This window comes from Vanacampus margaritifer, chromosome 7 (genome assembly GCF_051991255.1).
Source record: "Vanacampus margaritifer isolate UIUO_Vmar chromosome 7, RoL_Vmar_1.0, whole genome shotgun sequence".
In the NCBI taxonomy this organism is placed as follows: Eukaryota; Metazoa; Chordata; class Actinopteri; order Syngnathiformes; family Syngnathidae; genus Vanacampus; species Vanacampus margaritifer.
Window position 1 is genome coordinate 24,907,709 of NC_135438.1, and position 21,456 is coordinate 24,929,164.

The 21,456-nt window shown below is 40.1% G+C and overlaps 1 protein-coding gene across 4 annotated transcripts; it reads right to left on the bottom strand.

The window, feature by feature from the left end:
- Positions 1 to 662: 662 nt before the first annotated feature.
- On the bottom strand, positions 663 to 19,317 carry LOC144055271 (uncharacterized). Of its 4 annotated transcripts, XM_077571104.1 has the most exons (8): positions 9,352 to 18,311; positions 8,665 to 8,906; positions 8,111 to 8,189; positions 3,583 to 3,691; positions 1,656 to 1,898; positions 1,466 to 1,580; positions 1,294 to 1,386; positions 663 to 1,073 (listed from the first exon to the last, which is right to left on the bottom strand). In XM_077571104.1, the coding sequence occupies exons 5-8, from the start codon at positions 1,789 to 1,791 to the stop codon at positions 1,013 to 1,015; spliced, it is 405 nt and encodes a 134-aa protein (XP_077427230.1). In that variant the 5' UTR covers positions 1,792 to 1,898; positions 3,583 to 3,691; positions 8,111 to 8,189; positions 8,665 to 8,906; positions 9,352 to 18,311; the 3' UTR covers positions 663 to 1,012. The 4 variants fall into 4 exon arrangements, 1 of the variants encoding a protein (XP_077427230.1); XR_013294806.1 differs by lacking the exons at positions 663 to 1,073; positions 1,294 to 1,386; positions 8,111 to 8,189 and adding an exon at positions 3,352 to 3,379 and having other exon boundaries at positions 8,693 to 8,859; positions 9,352 to 19,317; XR_013294805.1 differs by lacking the exons at positions 663 to 1,073; positions 1,294 to 1,386 and having other exon boundaries at positions 8,693 to 8,859; positions 9,352 to 19,317.
- Positions 19,318 to 21,456: the final 2,139 nt, after the last annotated feature.

Sequence of the window (21,456 nt, forward strand, 5' to 3'; positions counted from 1 at the left end):
GTTAAGGGGAGTGAGTTACTCATGGACTTATTTTTGTTTTGTGGTTCATTGTTATGTTGGCCCATTTAAGGAGGGCACTGCTAATATACTTGCACGCACGCACGCACGAACATACACATCTTCATGCACATACAAAAAATAAAAATAAAAATACAAAAAAATATATATATATTAAAAAATTAATAAAAAAAGAGAGAAAAAAAATAGGTGGCTGTTGCCCAACCCGAACAACATTTTTGCAATACTTGATGGTGTATTTTACACATTATAAAAGCTGTTACAAATGTGATGCAAGTCTCGTCCCTGTCAACAGTGTGATGAGATGGTTCAGAAATGCGTCTCACGCAGCTTGCAGCTGCAATAAGATTTTCTCCAGGGCATCTTTAAACTGCAATCGTGCAAGATGTCCTCACACTGAAGAGAAAGTGTTCTTCTGTCTAAACAATTAATTGCTCTTCCCTTCCACAAAGTCACTTCAACATGCTCAAGTGCCAGATGTCCCTGCACTACAAAATAATTACAATTTATGTTATTTAGCGTGAGTGCTGTTGAGCCACAGGTTTCATTAGGATAGTTAAAATATGCCAGATGGGAACAGATGCTCCATAGTCATTCATTTACACCCTTACTAAGGATTTATTTAAGAAATTAGAATGTACAGATTTATCAAAATCAACTTTATTTACTTAATTTCTGGCAGTAAAGAAATAACATTTATACAAAAATAAATAAATTTCCATAAATAGTATACATTCCAAGGTGATTGGATATCAACAGTGGACTTCACACAGACTTGCTGTTAGAAAACATGAACATATTTGTGTACATACTGCAACCCCTGATTTCCTTAACTTTCATTCTGCACTGCAATGTATCCCCATCCTGTCTCCTTTTGCAACTATCTATTTCCAAACTCTACTTTCAGCATTCTTGGGCTCGTGGGCCTCAGTCTTCACGTGACTTGTGGAGCTCCGGTGCAATTCCTTTCTTGGAGTTCTGCTGCGCGTGATTTTCACTCTGCCTTTCTTTTTCTTTCGATGCACTCGATCTTCCGGTTCTCATCTTTGTTGATCCTTGGAAAAGTGAGGGGAGGAAAAGTTGGGTATTGGCCAACACACTAATACAAAACATCTGGAGGAGTTGGTGTGAGTTTGTCTTCCTTGGTAAAGAACTGTAATAGCATGCCGATTCTTTTAGGAGCTTACATGCATTTGATTTTCAAGAGGCTCCGATGATGTGATGTGTGTAATGTGCATCCATTTAAAGTTAAGAGTTGTTATGTGTATGTCTTACCTCTCCCAGCACCTAAAAAAAGCTTTGGCCAGCCTTCCCTCTGTGTTCATGCAGATCTTTTCAGTGGCATTGTCTGGCCTGCTCATAGTCACACTGAAGAAAGGGGGGTTGGGGGGGACAAAGTCAGCGCAATACAAGAAACAAGAGGCTCAAGCTTCAGGTCTTCACTTACATGAGTTCTGTTTTATCACACCCGGGTCTCTTTTCAAGCACTTGGAAATCGGACATATTGCCTTTGAGGAATTTGATTGTGTTGTGGCATGAGCAACGACCAGGAAAGTCATGAGCTACAATCAAGATTATTTGGGTATAGTTAGGAACAAACGAAAATAACATTATTCTAAATTCGCACTTGAACTCACCTCGATAAATCTGTATGCAAAATCCGGCCACAACAACCAGCAGGAGAGCAAAGCTGTTCATAGCCAAAGCCATTTTTCTGTCCTCACAAGAGCTCCGCTTGGAAGTGTAAAGAAAGGAGTGGGAGGCTTCTGACATCCTCCTCTTGTTTTATATTGAGCAGCAAGTGGGTTTTTCCCAGAGTCCATGCTTTTTCCCGTCAAGTTGAACCTAATGCATGCACTGGAATTTCCATGCACACTCCCCTTAGGAGGCACACGGGAACATGGCAAGCAAGAAGCGAAAGTGAATAGTTAAATGATTACGTGAATTCCTGAAGGTATCGTTTTTAGTGGTAAAGCAAATGGGTTGAGTTAACACTTTTATGTGGAATTTTTCGGCAAAGTCAACATGAGGTAAAAAGAAAAAAGAAAATGGACCTCTGTTATAAATTAGGCTATTTGTGATCTAAGTGGAATTGAGACAATATTAAATAGCATACAAAAACACATTAGTTTAGTTTCAATTCAAATTATTTTAACATGTAAAAATGAGTTAGCAATTCTACATACAAGTGAAACTATTCTGAGGTTGACTTTAGTAACTGTAACTATGAGCTGCAGTTGAAAATATACTGTTTTACACCAAAGTGACACAAAAATTATTGGAAACTGTTTATGAAAAGCTTAGTAATTACATTTTAATATAAACATATATGGCTTGCATAGAACAAGCAATGTAAATTATTTGTGATGGTTATGCTCATAGAAAATGCAATCGGGGAGGTGCAACATACTGTAAATGACATATATACATCATATACTGTACATACATATTGTATACATGTTTGCCTCGCAAACTGCCATGAGAAACTGCTTATTTTGAGCCTTCATGCTGTAGTATACACGGATTCATATTCATATATATCAGGGGTTCCCAAACTTTTTCCTGTGAGGGCCACATAACGTTTACCTTCTCTGATGAGGGGCCAGGGTCAATTTGTAAATGTGACGATTGCAGGGTGCCTAAATGTAAATGTTTATTGTTTTCCAGAAAGACACCCATAACCAAATATTAACAACCCTTTTTGGGATCTTCACAGAAAAAAGTGCATGGAACATTAACTCTCTGTTTCCATACTTGTCAGAGCAGAAATCTCTTACTTAAATGACGAATACGAGCAGCAGTGGCGTGCACAGAGATTTTAGGGGGCAAGTGCTATCTATCTGCTCATTGAAAAGCGTTGGACTTGGATTGGATTGTTGTAATTTGATTTGTGACTATTATTTTGATTTCAAAATGTGATGAGATGTCGTTTGTATGATAGTCACAGGAAAAAGCATTACAATCTGCCGTTTGTTTTCACCGTATAAAGGAAGCATTTGCATTGTGTTGAATTGGAGACATATAAAGAATTGCCCGGATATTTGGAAATGTCAATATAAGTTTTTAAATAAACATTACACACACATAATAATAATTAATAATACCCCACAGCTAGCTTTAATAACAGCCTATTAGGGCAACATGACTGCAAGACTTGTAGCATAGAAGTAACTTAGTTATGGTTTGTACTAAATGATAGCTAATCATTTGGCTAATATTAGTTTCATGCCTGCTGATTTAGTACAAACTTTTTTTTTTAAAGAGAAGAAAATATTTTTCACTACAATTAACCATAAGGAGCAAATCAATATTAAAATGTAGGCTTGTAGGCACCTGTTTGCCATTCTCTCTCATCAACTCCCTGTGAAAATCACAAAACAAGCAGGCTGAGAGACCAAACTTAAGTGATACAGCACCTACATAGCACAAAATATTTCACTACCTTCGCCACTATTTGCAGTGATGGATTTGATCACAGTAGATGTTATTATATTTGTTTAATAAAACAAATATAATAACATCTACTGTGATAAAATTTATCATCATTCAAAAAAGTGAGCATACCCATGCATGTCATCATAGTCCCTTTGACACTTTGGAGAGCTGCCAGCTCTTCGCACATGTCAAAGTTTGCGCTAACTCCACGAGTAAAGATGAGCAGCTGTGCTGTGTCCTATGGAAGACCAAAAGTGCCAAAATGAAATAAATGAATACAGCATTAAATAATTAAATAAATGTGTCTTGAAATAATTAAATGTCACTTATTAATTAAATATGGAATTAAATAAACCAATAATTAAATGTGTCATGAAATTATATATATATATACACACACACTGTATATATTTATGTATTTTATCTGTCAAACTATCCCGTCAAAATTAGTGGGCGGATCTGATTCACTCAAATCTTGTCTAATCGACTGCTTATGCTTATGCTAGAAAAATGGCGGCTACGGTGATGGATTTTTTTTGTTGAGTGATCGAGGCTTGTTATTGTGCAAAACCAACATAAAAACGTAGTTCTCGTAATGTCCCACCTCGACCCTCGCGAGATCTCGCAGTTCTTGTAGGCGGTAACGTCACGCTAACGGCTCCTCGTGAACGTCACGAGAATAAATAGTATGTGTGTATGGAGCCTCGGCTCAATAAGACTTGTTGTCCCCTCTGGAAGCAATTTCATTTGGCGGGGTCACATGACAACAGGAAATGCGAAAAAAGTGACTTCCATTTCAACACGTCTCAAAAAGCACCTCAAGAGAGCGTAAATCTGAGTCTAATGGTAACACACCTATTGAGGTGAATAGCGCCACCTAGCCTATCAAATTGTGTTGACTAGCTACTCTCTCTGCATCAATCCATTATTCTGAAATGGATTTGCCTTGACTTGGTGAGCAGGGTGACCAATCAGGTGTTGGGACCTGCCCACCAAACACTCCATATAAGGAACACAATTGACATAACACATACAACATATCCATTACAAATCCAATAGTTTGCAACACTATTTAACTAAACACAATTTTCAGAGACATTTGTTTTGTAGTTAAGAGATTATTTCCTGTATTTGCAAGTGTCGTGCCTGTTCATCTTTAAAATGATCACTGTGGGTGGGCACAATGAATGAACACAATGTTCATTATACTATGCAACTCCACTTACACTGTAAAATGTAATTCTATTGTATATTTAAAAACAAAAAGTGACCATAACTCATTGCAGATTATTTTATTGAGTCTCCTCACTGAAAGCAAGTAAAGACAACTCTCGACTGAGGCAAAACTTATCAGCAGCAAGTTATATTTAGTTTGAAATATGAGTGAGTAGGAGGCGGGACTTCCGACTTTCTGGTTTTCGCACATCAGCTCTATTTGTTAATTAACTTTTTTTTTTGAACAACTGATTTGGGTGACATTTAATTTATACTTATTTAAGTTACATCTACTCAAGTTTTGCTGGCCCTGTTGTCTAAACATATTTATTTTCAGCTTTCACAACTTCTAATGAATTATCTACTTTACTTGGTAATTTTAAGGCAATCACTTTCATAAGTTTATTTATTTATTCATTCATTTTTTTTAAGTAAAGTGAACTTATTACACTTTGTTGGTAGTAGCAACCGAATCCAACTGGAGAAGGACAATTGGCTTGATTGACCTTTAAACGATGAATTACACTGAAATCAGCCGCTCACAAGGGGCCCTAAAATGAAACTAATTCGGAAATATCTATCCATCTATCTATCTTCTTTCCCTTAGCCGGGGTTGAGTTGACACTTAAGCAAAGAAGCTCAGATGTCCCTCTATCCAGCTACACCGTCCAGTTCTTCAGGGGGGGTCCCAAGACATTCCACACATGCCACCCTGGAAACTTAGGGCCTGATTTTTTAAATGTTTGAGCGTGCCGCAAACTTCATGTCATGGTGAAGACAATTATGAACAGTTCCAAATACTCTACCAGTCAGTGTTAGCACAAAACCTTCAGGTTATACTAAAAAACAATAAAATGTCCGAAAAAGTCTATGAGAGCATCTGAACTTTATTTCGGGCAATGAGAGGCACAAATGGTGGCAGGTGTGTGCTGACTCCTATTTAACCTGAGTTGGGATGTCGACGGTTTATTCTTCTGAACACAGCCACAGTTTCGATTCACTTGTGCCATTACAGTATCACAGTTGTTTACCTTTACTTCATCACTCGAAAAGATTGAGTTGTACACAATTAATAGCGGAAAAAGTTTTGAAATGATTTGTCTTGGTCTCATTTTGTATCACAAAAAACTGGCATTTATATCCACCGTTGCATTTTTTTTTTTTTTTGCCACCATGTAGAGCAGCAGTTGAATACAAGAGGATGCTCACTCGCTCATAAAATTAACACCTTTGGGGTAAACAGGAAGAAACGGTTTGCCCAGCACTCTGTAATTATCTACACTGTAGGATACACTAAATATTTCCATGCTCTCTTATTAGAAGCTTTTTTTCTCAAATAAGTGTAAATGTGCATATGGATTCTGTGAGACAACAAATATACTGTATTAAAAATAGAATAAATACATATAAGGCGACAATACCACACGTTCTATTGTTAAACTAAGTTACAATTAATTTGAGAATTTCACACATTTCAAACTAAACAAGACATGAAGCATGACACATACAGTACATGTTAAAAAAATCTTCTTTAAAATCTTAATTGAATGAGATTGTTCCATACCTGACCTATTGCATTGAAGAGTGGGGGTGTGCAGCCAAAACCTACACTGAACCCATCTTTCTTTTACAGAAATGTGCTATTTGTGTCGCTTTCGGTTGTGGATACAGAGACCACACTAATACAATATTTATACAACTAAAAACTTTCAAATTTAATGAATTGGATTTTAACTGCCTTAAAATAATGTATAAAGCCCATCATGAAATTGTACTAATTAAATTGCAGATCAAATTAAAAAAAAGAAGGAAATTGAGTACAAATTAAGAGGAACAGATTTATTTATTTTTAAACCTAAATACAGAACAAAACAAAAAGAATGGTGTATTTCTACTCAAGGTGTCAATTTGTGGAACAAACTGGATTATAGAACTAAATCATCTCCATCTGTATGTATTTTTTTTAATTTATTATAAAAGCACTATAACTGGAAAAATATATTTAGCACAAGGTCATGGTAATTAATTATTTTTGCTAAGGGTGTGAATTGCCAAGTACCTGGCAATTCCATCCGTATCAAGATTCATAGGTCACGATTCCATTCCGATTAATCACGATACAAATCTATAAATGAATTATTGCGATTTATTTATTTTTTACTCAAATTTGTATACTTCTTCTATACTTTACTATCAGTAAACTTGTACATGTACACTGTAAGATTTGTAAGAAAATGTATTTATCTGAAACTTCAGGCTTATAACTGAGCCACTGTATTTAACAAACAGGTTGCAGTCTGTTTCATGTTTGAACAGCATTGAAAAAAAATATTAAGGCTTATTCCATGCTTAATATGTGAACCCTAACCCTAAGTAAGACGTATTGTTGAATATTTCCCTAAAAAAAAATAATGTTTAATCATTGATTCGGCCGCATATGGAATCGATTTGAGAAGTAAGATCTGTAAGATCGCGATATATTGCCGAAAATTTTTTTTTAACACCTTTACTGTTTGCTGTCATTTATTTTGTGTTGATCTTTTTTTGTGTCGATTAGGTGCAGATATAACATGTTTTACTTCTTTCTGTCCCCTTTCATTTCTTTTTTCTTTTAAAGAATGAAATAAAAAATTTCAAATGTGAGAGATGAAGAAGCTTGGTTGTAAGCTTATGCACAACTATTCTTTGTGTCAATTTTACTGTGATAGATGACAAATAAAACACAATCACTTGCGCCTCTATTTGTATGCAGCAACAGTGTGAGCTTCTTGTCGCTTCCTAATGGATTATTGTTCCGTTAGATGTTGCAATCACAGAGTCCGTGGCTCACCCAAACACATAATTATTTGCAATCCAAAATATGGAACACATTTAACCATTACAATTGTCAGCTCCGGCGAGGAAAAAAAAACACTCTTAGCACCACCACAGACCGCAGGAAAATCACTCAGCAGAATCGTTCAGACATCCGAGAATCAATTAGTCGAAAAAATGTTTACCCTGTCCAATCATGATTCACTGGTTATGAATTTGGTCATTCAGCTGGCTGAAGTGGCTGGGGAGAGGGAAGTCTGGGCTTCCCTGCTAAAGCTGCTGCCCACGCGACCCGACCCCGGATAAGCGGTAGATGATGGATGGATGGATATATCCGTTTTTATTTTCACATTATTTTTAATTTTGACAGTTTAATAGTGGCTTTGTGTTCAACTGAACATGTCTAAATTTTAAATGAAATACATACAAGTAGATAATTAATTTCCGTATATAGTGGCACATTGACTTACAAGTGTTATTTTATTTTTTTGCTTTGTGTTGCAAGGCCAAATAAGCTTCAGTTTTGTTCTTGGAGGAAGCAGTGTTGCACAATGTCAACGAGCCTTCAGCAAAATGTACAGCAGGCCAGTGGTTCGTGTGTGTGTGTTCTGCTTCCTTTGGCTCTCACCACATTGTTGGATGTTTCCTGCACAATTCTTGCCAACAAAATGCCCCCCCACACGCTCATGATTGTCGTCACAGTACTTCTGGGAAATCAAAATAAAAAGCAGCTAGAAGATCACATGCACAGGACATGGATTTGTTTATTCTTTCTCTCTTGCTTACAATATTTACTTGTCACGAACATACCAGCACAGCATGAGGCAAAGTTATGTTTTAAAACATTTGCTGGGTGGCCTTGTTCTACATTGTGTTTCAGTTATTCAGAAAAGGAATACATATCAGTTTTGAAAAGTTGCTTGATTTGCACTAGTGAATCAAGCATTGTTGAGCAACTTCAGGGATGGTGGAATTCATTTTGTTATTAGAGGAAAAACAAAACAATCCAGTTCACTCACACCAGGCTTTCACACAATTGGGCAGTCAACCACTCCACCAAGTTGTGGTTCAAGTGCAATGATAGCTCACATTTTGCCTGCTCATTCAAGGTGAGTGATTTATGCAGCATGTCCACAGTATTCAAAGATACCCTTGAAGAAGGTTGACATATGGCTGGCGCACCTGCAGTGGCCCTCGAGCATTTGCGTACCATCCAGTGACGATGACCTCTCAGGGGCCCATGACGAGGGAAAGGGGCCGGCTGAGAAAGCTCTGTGATGGAGCCCGTATCCTTCTCTAGCGAATTTGAAAAACAAGCCAAGTCTTCATCATCTTCATCACTCTCCTGCATCTCGCTTATCGTAGGAAGTCTTTTCACTGTCGAGGACAGACACTTGGACCTCATTTTGGACTCAAGAGAAATCCTGATCAGAAGAAATACCGTTATATCAGATTTATTCAAAAATGTAATAAAAAAATGTAAGCGGTCTTAATGAAAATCCATATGGAATATTTGTTCATGTCAAAAATATTAGGGTATTTTTTTTTTATTCAAGTAACAACTAATTGATTAGAAAAAGAGGAGATATACAGATATTGGTTGGTCAGCAAAGACAATATTTTAAACAGCAAATCTTGGTTAGTTGGGGTCACCCAGGAAATGAAAATACACAATTTTTCTTATTACAAACCACTATACCGTCCAATGATTTTAAAGGTAAAGAAAGTTAAAATTCATTTCACATGAATGTGATGAGCTACACTCCAACACGTTTGTATTTGCAGTTTTTTTTGTTTTTGTCCAGCATTAAAAATAAAAATGCAGGTCTCATGCAGAAAGACTGACAAATTCTAATCTAGCAGACTCACCGATGAAGTTCTTTTGCCTCCCCTTGATCCAGGTCAGAGAACCTATTTGCATGTCAGAAGAGCCATGCAGTTGTCATTACTTCCATACTTTTCCGCTTCACCCAGGTTGCCTACAGTCTGTGGATGTACATCTCAAAATATCTCAGTAAGCATGTGGTGTTAAGTGTGAAATAGAGGTGTGCTGTAACGTTCAAACTGTCAGTGAGTGCATAAGACAAGTTAGGTACAGGAAGCATTTGCAATGGATTAGCCTAATTGGGCTAACAGTGATAATTATAGCTTTTAGAACACTGTAAATAGAACTAATGATATGTGGTCTGACTTGTCAATGAAGTTTTTACAACATGACAAAGCAATTTAAAACAAAACTGTGTTTTCAAAAGTATGTAAAATCCATATTTATTTTAATTTCAGCATGATACATGACAGACCCAATTTACATGTATAGAGAACACGGTAGACCCCAGACCCAGTGGTTGGTTCATCCATCATATCAGAGCATAATTAAATGTGACAGCATAGATAAGAAACAGATGTATGTACAAGAAGTCCCATGCATTTTCTATACTGTAGGTGGGAAATCTACGTAAAGCATTGCTGGATCCACACTAAAAATACTTAATCATGGTTCTTTTTCAAGAGTCACAGTAAGCCATCAAGGATCAACAATCTGATTGGTGGAACTGCAGTGAAAGTCATGACGTCAATTTGCCAAGCCAAACTAACAAATTACATCGTTGATCCCGCCCAAATCATCCTCAACACCAACTATGTGGAGTTTTTAGTACCATAGATGGCCTCTGTTGTACGCTAACTTAAGAGGCTCACAATGTCCCTGGAAGACAGTCAGTAAATCAGGAAATTACTGTGTATGTTATACATGATGGTGTCACGTAGCATCTTGAAGCATTGACGAGTTCCAGTCAGATGTGAAAATTTTTTAATCACATAAAGGATCGAAGGCATACTAGAGCCACCTGCTGGTGAAAAGAACAAACATCTATAGTTACTGTCACACTGTGTGGTGTGCTGTGCATTTAAAGCATAAAAGTGCATGAAATTAATAGATTTTTCAAAGTTTTGTTTCATCATCAGTCCTTTCATGACAACAGTTAGGCTATGTAACAGCTCTTCATTGTGTGCAGTAGGTATGTCAAAAAAATAGTATGTAATTATCAAACATATTGTAACATAATTGCATTTGCATGACCTGGAGTGCCTTCTTTATGAAGCTATTACATGTTGTCACATTTTGCATATTAATTATATCAATATATTGTATTTAGAGATACAACAGTACACGTATCTGTGCCAATTTTATACATCTGTAATTGAAGTCTTACTCATAAAAATTCTGATAGTACACACCAGTACCACTTCATCAGCTTGACATATGCTGTACATTCAGATTAGGAGCCATGTCATTAGTGTTTACCATTGTCTTTAATTCATTAGACGTTACTACATGTCACCCAATTTAACATATAAACATGACAAAACTAATAGCTAGTATATGCAGATTAAATTAGATACAACATTGTCATTACAGTAAAACTTTCATTAGCAAAAGCAAAGGACAACTTCACAAACGTAGTTTGTAGCCCTGATGGTAATCGCAACTAGTGTTGAACGCAGCTTACCTTCCACAACTAGGGCCTGCAGGTGGTCATCACTGAGTTCCATGATTCGGGCTCTCGCCACTTGTTGCCCTCTGCCTTGGCCACGAAAGCTTTTACTAGCTTCTTCCACTGCTATATCAATAATGACTTGACTTGTTAACTGCTCGATCCAGCCTATGGCTCAGCTTACTCCCACTAACCACTCTTGTTAGCTGCTCCAGCTAACTCCAGCTCACTCAGTTTTTGAGCGTCGCTTGCCGGGGTTCTCCCAAGCTGCCAAGTCGATGTCACTCGCCGAGATGCTCCCTCACTCTGCTTCGAAATGCATGCGCTTCGGCTGTATTCTATTATTTGGTGACATCTAGTGGTCAACTTTTAGGGCAACTTAACCGTAGGCTACACAAAAAATTATTTTGGGCAGTAGTAAATACTGAAAATACATAATTACACTGGATCATAGTTCCTACCAGGGCCCGACCGATTAATCGGCCGATTATTGCCCTTCACACATCGGCCAATTGCGCCAAATGACCGACTGTTAAACTGTCTTAAAACGTTATAATTGAAGAAAAAGTTAAGTTTCTAGCGCTGTGAAAGTACCCTGAATGCACCATTTTGCCTGCGTAGCATTATCAACGAGCAGGTGTAAAGCATGTTGTTCTGTTGTCCATAAGCACCCTTTAAAAAGTTTAATGACACCATATTTTAAGTTGACTGTAAAACTAAACACACAGAATTACATCCACTGTATATTTAAATACAAAACATGCTTTGTTTTTAAAACATCGCTAGCCTAGTGCTAATGCTAAAAGCAAAGTTCAAATGCTAACGGCAAGTTTGCATCTATTTTGGGAGTTTTTCCTTCAAATAATGAATATAAACACACAAATGCTGTGGGAACGCATACTCACATGTAAGATAACACTACGCAAAGGCACAAATTCTTCATCTGTGAAAAACTAGTTATTTTAATAAAATTAAACTGCAACTTTCCTCTGTTCTCACTTTTAAGTGTGTACACCATGGATGCACGGCGCCACACTGCCCCTAAGAGGCCAAAATGCGCAAGAACAGCTAGAATTCATTCTGTATTTTTTAGTTGATATGATTTTAGTAAAAATGCAAGAGGCTTGAATTTCACATGATATTTACGTCATTTTTACTTGACAAAAACAATAATGTTCACCTGTTGAAAGTGCAGGGATGAATGGGCATGACACTTTAATGACACTTTTGAGTAGTTGAGCTTTAGTAGTTGAATACTACTTTTTGAAAGTGTTTTCTTAATTGTGGTTTCAATATCATATTGTGGTTGATATTTTTCCAGCCCAATTACGTACACTATATACAGTACAGCACAGTTGTACACAAGTGTTATTATTTACACATAAATCTATACAATAACCTTGTATGCTGAATGAAACTTGTTGATAAGGTCATATGGACTTGGACTATGGACTTGTCATTCAAAGCTGAGTAAATCTTAATAGCGAAACTTCAAGTGTAAGTGACACCCATTGAAAAGGAATGACGGGGAAATAATTTTATGGATGGTTTTTAATTAATCGGCAGATTAATCGTAATCAGTATTTTTTTTTTATTGGACAAAATATGCATATCGGTCGGACCCTAGCTTCTACGCAATCAGTCTGTTAGATATATTAATTTTGTGAAATGCATTTTACAACATCTAGAAAATCGAAACATTTGGATGATTCTACAAAGATTTTGCATTTCGCATAAAGAACAAAAGAACACACTGTATGTTCTGTCCAAATAGCTATTACTTGATAACTTCATCTGAATTATTAAAAATAAAACACGTTATCATACAGTTCGTGTGATGGAGGAGTAATAATCCAGTAAAACCACTTTGACAACTATGTTGTGATTATGACTAACACTGTTACAGGAAAGAAAATTCTGGCATATTATAGCAGAAGTGAGTCATTTCTCAACTGTTCTACTTATTCATACATTAAGAGCTTGCTCTCCAGAGTGGAACCTCATCACAATATTCTTCCTATTCCTATAGTCAACTTTAATGCCATTCACAAGGATTTGTAAACATATAAGATGTAAAATGTTATGTAGATGTCGTCCACACATCCATTTTTGATTCCGCTTCACCTCATTTAGGTCACGGGTAAACTGAAGCCTACCTCAGCTGACTGTGACCAAGATGCGGGGCACACCCAGGATTGTTCCGAAATCAATCAGGGCACATACTGTATAGATTACACACACAGATTCACATCTATGGGCAGTTTAGAGTCTAGCCTACTTTAGAGTTTAACCTAACATGAATGTCTTTGGAATGTTGGAAGAAGCCAGAGTCGCCGAAGCAAACCGAAGTAAGCAGGGAGAGAACAAGCAAACTCCACACAGGAGTCAAGATTCTAATCCAGGGACTCTACTGTAATCTAGGTAATATTAAAATGTATTTTCTCCCTTGGGACCTTGGTTATTTAAAAAAAAATTTTTTTTTTGACCTTGTCTCTATTCCTCAAGTTTTTGGTCTACATCCAAAATCAAGCAATTGGCCTATTTGGTCAAATACTTACGAAACACGTATTGCAATTGTAGAGAGATGTCAAAGTAATGAATGTGCAATAACATGCGGTGAGGTTCATAACTGGTGATGCATTGACTCCTCTAGAGTACCCTAAATAGGTTAAGTTCAGTGCCTCACTCATTAGCATGACAAGACACAGTAAGATTGCACTAATTTAGGCCACATTTTCTCCAATTTGTACAGTTATACACCAGTCATTTGTAGTGCATACACACCTGGAAATGACTAATAGTAATGAGCATGTCATATAATTGCTGTTGGGAGTATGATGACATACCAGCAAAGTTCCTGTCAATGTACAGAAACATCTGCATGATTAGGCAAAACCTGAATGCATAATGACCAGTCTAGGCTGTTTCTAGATGAAATGGTTCAAGAGATGCCATCTAAATGACAGATGTTCAGATGAGCATAATGGCAGCGTTAAGAGAAAAAAAAAAAAAAGCATCGGGTATTCTTTCATCTGAATCAGGCTTCTTACAAAATGGATAAAATCTGACATTTGCCAATTTGACTGCAGTGTTAACGGACAGTTTTCATATACCATCAATGTGAGCCTGACGTCATCAAAAGACGCCAGTCAGTATACACACCCATGTCAGCCCAAGCACACACAAAAAAAATTGCTGTAAAACTAAACGAGTTACGTATGTAACTACAGTTCTATGAGTCCCGAACGACCGCCAGGTGGCGGTGCTGAAAAAGCACAGAAATCCCCCACGCGCATGCGTCACTCGAGAAAGAATTCTTAAAAGGACATTTCCAGCGTTCCGGCTGATGTGATCCTCCTGTATAAAAGGGGATTGTAGTCGGAACCGAGTCTCTCAGAACCTTCTCACGCGAATCAACATGAGGGCTCTGAGTGACAAGCAATGCTGGCGGTCGTTCGGTACTAATAGAACCGTAGTTACATGAGTAACTGTCGTTCTATTTCGTCCCTCCCGACCGCCAGGTGGCGGTGCTAAAACAGCACGGAACGCCGAATACCAGCAATGTCACAAAGACCCGGGAAACTGTTCCACACAGAGGGGCCTCCGCAGGACCGCGAACCACATCCAGTGGATGAAGAGAGGTGACATCCAGACTGTAGAATCTGGAGAACGAGCAAGGCAACGACCAGGAAGCAGCCCCACAGACGTCCTCCAAGGACACTCCTTTCAGAATAGCCCATGAGGTAGACACACCCCTGGTGGAGTGACTGCGCACCCCAGGAGGAGGGGGACAACCAGAGACCCGATACGACTGCCGAATCACCTCCCCGATCCAATGGGAGAGACGTTGCTTGGACACAGCAGCTCCTTTATTCGGGCCGTCGTAAGACACAAAAAGCTGGGTGGATGTACAAAAACCTCATGTAGCATCCAAATAAGAGCGGAGCGCCCTCACAGGACAACAAAGACCTGGAGCGTCAACCCTATTTGTCGACGCCGGTGCAAAATTAGTGAGACAAATAGGGTGGTTGATAAAACTTTGGGCACAAAAGCAGCATTTGGCCACAATGTGACCCCTGCGGGCTGTTCTGTTCCCTCAGGGAAAACCAGAGGGGACAGTGAGTGGACTCCTTGGAGGCAAAAAGATCCACTGTCGCCTTTCCGGAGCGACTCCAAATGGCGCTCACCACCTCCGGGTGGAGACGCCAATTTCCCTGAGACGGAAGACGGCGGGAGAAGGAATCCGCCGACTGGTTGACAATGCCCGGGAGAATATGGCCCGCAGGCTGGCAAGACGTGGGGCGGCCCCATCTGAGAAGCCTCCGTGTCCCACCCAGATGATTGATGTAATACACAGTGGAGGTGTTGTCCGATCGTACCAGGACATGGCGCCCTGTCACAAAGGTCAGAAAATAAATAAGATCCAGCACATTGATGTGAAGCGGAGCAGCCACCGTTGCAACGGTCGCAGCGACAGTAGGCCCTATGGCACAAGTGCCGTCAGGGACGTTAACTTGCCCAGCAGACGCAGAAAAAGGACATACGGCAACATCCCATTGGCAAGGAAGAAAGAGACGAGACGTAGCACATCGTCGATCCTCCGTGGGGACGGTCGAGCTGTCATGGAGATGGTGTCCAACGACATTCCGATGAACAGAGTCTGCTGAGAGGGAACAAGAGAAGACTTCTCCAGGTTGAGCTTGAGCCCAAGTTGTGACACATGCTGTACAAGCGTAGACATGTCTCTGATTGCCCCTCGACTGTAGGGGTGCAAGTGAGAGTGAGAGCCCAAATGGGAGTACTCTGAACTGCCAGTGGCGACCCCTGTAGGCAAAGCGGAAAAAACTTCCTGTGCTGAGGAGCAATAGGGACGTGGATGTAACCGTCCTTCAGATCAATTGACGTGAACCATTCCCCTCGGGCAATCGTCCTCAACACGGGCGACGTAGTTAGCATACAGAAGGGCAACACCCTGAGGTAAAGGTTGAGACCTCTCAGATCTAAGATAGGGTGTAGTCCGCCTGTCTTTTTTTGGAATGAGGAAGTAGGGGGAGTAGAATCCTCCAGGATGAGCCAAGGGATCCACTGCTAGCGGACTTGGCGAGGAGGGTCGCTAGCTCTTGATCCAGAGCTAGTGCCTTTTCCGGGTCGCTGATGACAGTCTCTCTGACCCGGATGGCGAAAGGGGGCCGACGTTGGAACTGAATCCATGAGACAAGTTTGAAAGCACCCATGGGTCCGAAGCGAGGGCAGCCCAGTAGTTGAGCTGGCGACAGGAAAAGTAACCGACAGCCGGCCCCTCTTTCTCAAACCCTGGCCCTCCCAGATTTAGGGGTCCGGGAGTGATGGGACGTGGTGCGTGAACCCCGGGGCTAAACATGGGGCCCTCGGCCAGAGGGGCGAACTCCACGAGCGTCCGTGACATGGCCTTGTGTGGGATGACGAGGCCCGTATCCCCCCGTAGGCCAAAAGGATTGCCCAGTACGTGACAGATGGGCGGCCGGGAGAGCGGCTCCCCCAGAGTTTGACGGAGCATAGGGCCTGGCAAGGCTAGCAAACTATTAGCACGTACTGTGCGTTCCAGCGCTCCTGTCGCTGCCGAACCAAAAACTTGACCGGGCACCACAGGGAGGTGACGCAGTTCCTTACGGGAGGGCTTTCACAAGAGAGATTGAGCCAACCACACCTGACGGCGCGCCTGGTTAAGCAACGACATACTACGGTCATGCTTCCTCGAAAGGAGGGAATAATCCCTTAGCACCATGTTACAGAATGATGTAGCCTCATCTACTTCGTTGTCTCTCAAAGCTGCGGAGAGAGCAAGTAGGAGATGTGCCTGGGCGTTGGCCAGGCGTGCTACCACCGTTGCCGCATTGTACGACCAGTTCGTTCATCAAGCGCCACTGAGGGCAAGGGCATCTCACAAACTCTCTAAGGGCCTCCTCCGGGGAGACGATGAGTGAAGCCACAGAATTCTCTACATTAGGCATACGGTCCAAACCAATAGGATTCAGAAACCGCATATTTGCCAGGGCGCGGCCATCTGCCGGTAGCCGAGGATAAACACTAGAATTGCACCAGCAGGAATGAAGGTCTGTCAAAAAAGACGAGATTCCAGGATCCAAAAAGACTCGGTTTAGTAGTCCATAGGAGAGAGGCCACACTCAGTAGGAGGCTGAGAAAGGCCAGACGTGTCACACTTGGAAGGCGCTAAGCATAACAGCACCAATTTTGCTCCAGCTGAAAAACATTCAGAAGGAGGAGAAGACAGGGCAGTGGAAACAGAGTCCATACCCGAATATGCTTCAGAATCTCAGATGGAGACGGCATCCTCTGCAACGTCGTCTGCTTGGGAGGGCAATTCGAGTGTTGCAACCGGCACGTGCACCAATGCATAGGGCAACTCCACTGCTGAGGCCTGAGAAACAGAAGGGTTTCGATCACCCAACTGCACCTTTATTGCCATCACACTTGCCTGCAAACGGCACAACTGCAAGGCAATCTGAGAGTCCGCTCGACTCTTCTTACTCCGAAGGTCAGGGGCAGCAGGAGAAGCAGACCTGCGTTTTGCTCGACCCCCGCCCATTGCCACCGTCGACAATGATCACCCCTGGAGAGCCGCTGCATCCTGGTGAGGCGCAACATCAGTTGTGTTCACCGGAGTGTGGCCCGCCGCAGCAGCGGTCGCCACAGCAGTCCCTCTACGGGCAAGAAGGAGCCGCCACAGTGCTTGCAGCGAGCGTCGTCGTCCATAGCAGCCGCCGATTGATGCGCAATGAGTGTGCGCAAGTCAATAGGCTGCTATCTTCGTGTGGGAGAGGAGATGAAAAAAACTGCCTCTTCACCAACGGAACTAGTGATGGGACGAACAACACTGGCGCGCCAGCACTGTGCCGAGTGCGCAAGTGTGAAACCCCGTATCGGCGCGTGTATCGCTTTAATAAAAAAATCACGTGACCGAAACAGGAAGTGTGTCGTTTGGATGTGCCGCGCCAAATTGTATTTATAGGTAGACAAACTGTATGTTGCGTGTTTGTTGGATGGAGATTAAACTGTTTGCTGTTGCTGTAAATTTACCTGTACCTGTGCCTGTTGGATTTTTGTTTGCTTCCACTCATGGATCGTTCTAGAAAATTTTCACAAGTCTGGAATTATTTTGATCAAAGAAAGTATCCACACCTTTATCAACTGGCACTTAAATATTTATGCACGCCAGCTTCCTCTGTTCCCTGTGAACGAGTGTTCTCTAAGGCAGGGGAACTGGTGTCCAAGAGGAGACATCGCCTTGGAGCAATCACACTTCAAAAACTTTTGTTTTTCAATAAAAATGTATGACAGAATCAGTTTTTAGTGTGTTATTACATTTGGTTTAAAACTTTTAACAAAATCCCATAAAGAAGTTAAACATTTGAACTTTTATTATTTATTTTATTTTATTTTATTTATTATATTAATATTATTTTATTACATACAAATTTGCTATATTTTACAAGCCAACTCATATGAGCATCTAATAAACAACTTAACTCAGCAAGCAAATGGACCAACTGAAATTATACAAAGATGGGATCATATTTTAAGTAAAAGACTAGCAAGTGAATAAATAAAATTTATTGAATTTATTTTATAAATATAAATTCATAAGCTAATATTAAGGTTTACAGCATGCACGTTTTACCATCTTATTTTCATTTTGTTTATCTGCAATGATTTTAGATCTACAGCAGAGGTCACTATTGAGTGACCAACACAGTGTCAATATAGTTTGTGTAATGTGTGAATACACTCCTTGAGGTATCATCGTCCCATCACTAAACGGAACAAACAATTTCACAAGTGCTCACAGCAACACGTAAGTGAACATCTGTAATCATAAAGTAGCAGAAGTCATGACAGACAATATCAAAGCCTTCAAACAACATCAAGGCGGCTGGCGATCTCACGGATGGAGCCGCATAAGTTGCGAGGCAATACAAGCTAGGATAGGATACGAAATAACCGTACCAACACTAGCAAGTTGTATTCAAAACAAGGCAAAGTAACCGTAGGCAAGACGTCAACAGTCGCTAACATCCACCAGGCGTACTCACAAACTTGAAGCCGCACTCAGCGATGAGGAGCGGAGATCATGTAAAGATGGAAGGGAAGCTCCAACGTCCATACATAAATTCCAAAAGTCCAAATACACTGAGCCGTCGTAGCCAAGGGGGGCGGGGAACCCCGCTGCCCCGATCAACAAGATCACATGCCACCAGCAACGTGACGAAAAACGGTGGTAAAGGCCGTGAGTGAACGCGCGAGAAGGTCAAAGAGACTAGGTTCCGGCTACAATCCCCTTTTATACAAGAGGATCACGTCAGCCGGAACCCTGGAAGTGTCCTTTTATGAATTCTTTCTCGAGTGACGCATGTGAGTGGGGAATTTCCGTGCCGTTTCAGCACCGCCACCTGGTGTTCAGGAAAAAGGAAATACAACTACAGTGAAAACATTGACCAAGCATTTTAATTCTTAAGTGGCGATTTTCAACTGGTGAGTCAGAAGCCAAAAGAGGGTTGTCGTGGTCTTATTTTAGGGGCGCCGTGAACAAATATTGAAACAATTTGTGGCTCTTTGGTTTATGACGGTTCTAAACAGTTATGTTTAAAAGTATAATATACAAGATTTCAGAGGCTATTTCTAAACTCATTCCTTTATTGTTCTCAACTTCTACAAAACTGTGTCAAGATAATTTAACAAAGTGCCAACATTTGTGAACAACATGACTAGATGTAGCTACCCTGAAACTATTGCACAGTATTTATTAATGTTCTCTTTTTTTTTTTAATTAAAAAAGTCATTCTCCATAAAACCGTTTTTATAATGTCTTGAAGACATTAAGGCCTGGATGGCAAGAAAGCAGGCCTCTTTGTTGACTTGGCCCCCTTGAGACAGTGAAAGTGAAGCAAACAGTCTTGAACTTGGGTTTTAAATTGGACAGTGATTTTAAGTGATTCGGTGAATTGGCTCAGTTAAATCCAGCTTTTTTCCCCCTTGGGCACCTGGCAAAGGTGATGCCCTTTCTGGCTCAATAGAACTTTGAAACAATCATTCAAACCTTTATCTCATCTTGGCTGGATTCATATGTAATGCACTATTTTGAAGTCAGCTGGTCTTTCCTCAAATGTTTCCAATTGGCTGTGCTTTGTCTAGTTACAGGAACATTTAAGAGGAAGCAAGTAACTCCTATTCTGGCCTCCCTCCACTGGCTGCCTGTGCACGTTGGTTTCATTTTAAAATTATTATATTTGTTACTAAATTTTTAAACCCTTTCACCCCCGCCTTACGTCTCGAAGTTGCTCCATCCCTACTCTCCTGCCCGGTGTCGCAGGTCTGCTGACCTAGCTGTTTTTGGAGATACTGATTTCTTAGCAGAAAGAGGAGATAGAGCCTTTCTTTTTCTGTTGATAGTCCCATGTTTTTCCTATTCTTTTCACAAGCTATTTTATTATGCTCTATTCTTATTACTATAAATGTTCAAAATAAATTTAGTTTAAAAAAAAAACATGCTGTCCTTGATGCTCAAACAATGCATGTGCATCTTGATTACGTCATCTTTGCTTACAAAGTGGAACGGGGTTATTAATAAGATTGAGTGAACCTCGAATGGCCACTCTCTCCGAGCAGCTTTTCTGTTTTGTGGGCGGTGCATGCAGAAGCTGGCTTTAGGACGACGTCCTGAAAGGGGAACAGCAGCCACACGGGGATACGCGGGGTTTTAGTGTGGGTTCAAAAAATAGACACCAGAGGACAGGTAAGTCATATTTCAAAAGAAAGGACATTGTCATTGTGACAAAGGTAATATATTAAATAGCTTAACATAGCATGTTATGGGCCCTTTAACTTTAAATGGCAGCTAACATATCTTTCGTCAACATTGAAAAGTTTTGCATTTGTATTTATTGTTTTTTGGGGTTGAGTTTAACAGTTGAATTTTCACGTAAACATAGAAAAAAAATTTGATTAGTCTCATTTTCTACATTTAATTTTGATCACTCTTTACAATCTTTTTAAAACACTCAAAGTTGCAAAGAAAAACGGTTTCCCAAGAACTTTAAAAGTAACAAATGCTGCACTTAAGAGAGATAGAACAAATTGTAGCATTGAGTTTATTTACTTGTCAGTGACATGGCAGTGGTATGGCAAGAAAACTCATTAAATCACCTGTAAAGCCACTCAATATTGTTGATACAATTGTAATGAATTTCCACACGTGTTCTGTACAGTGCACATTGATTAAAGAGTTGCGCACTACACTCTTGCAGCACCATATACCTGTATATAATTATTTAACTTAATTTAGATAAATAAAATATAAGTGAACACAGCAGCAAACTTTTAGAGACTTATTTTAAAAAGAAAAGAAAAAAGAACACTGGTCATAGTAATAGGAAATACCTTGATGTGAAAAGCTGGTTACGCAACTGGTTATTGTGCAATTTGA

What these genes read in the sequence shown, in the direction of transcription:
- LOC144055271 (XM_077571104.1), bottom strand. Translation starts at nt 1,791, where the DNA reads ATGTCAGAAGCCTCCCACTCCTTTCTTTACACTTCCAAGCGGAGCTCT. An exon ending in TTGCATACAGATTTATCGAG is followed by an intron (nt 1,581 to 1,655) that starts GTGAGTTCAAGT and finishes TCTTGATTGTAG; the next exon opens with CTCATGACTTTCCTGGTCGT. An exon ending in TTTTTTAGGTGCTGGGAGAG is followed by an intron (nt 1,074 to 1,293) that starts GTAAGACATACA and finishes CACTTTTCCAAG; the next exon opens with GATCAACAAAGATGAGAACC.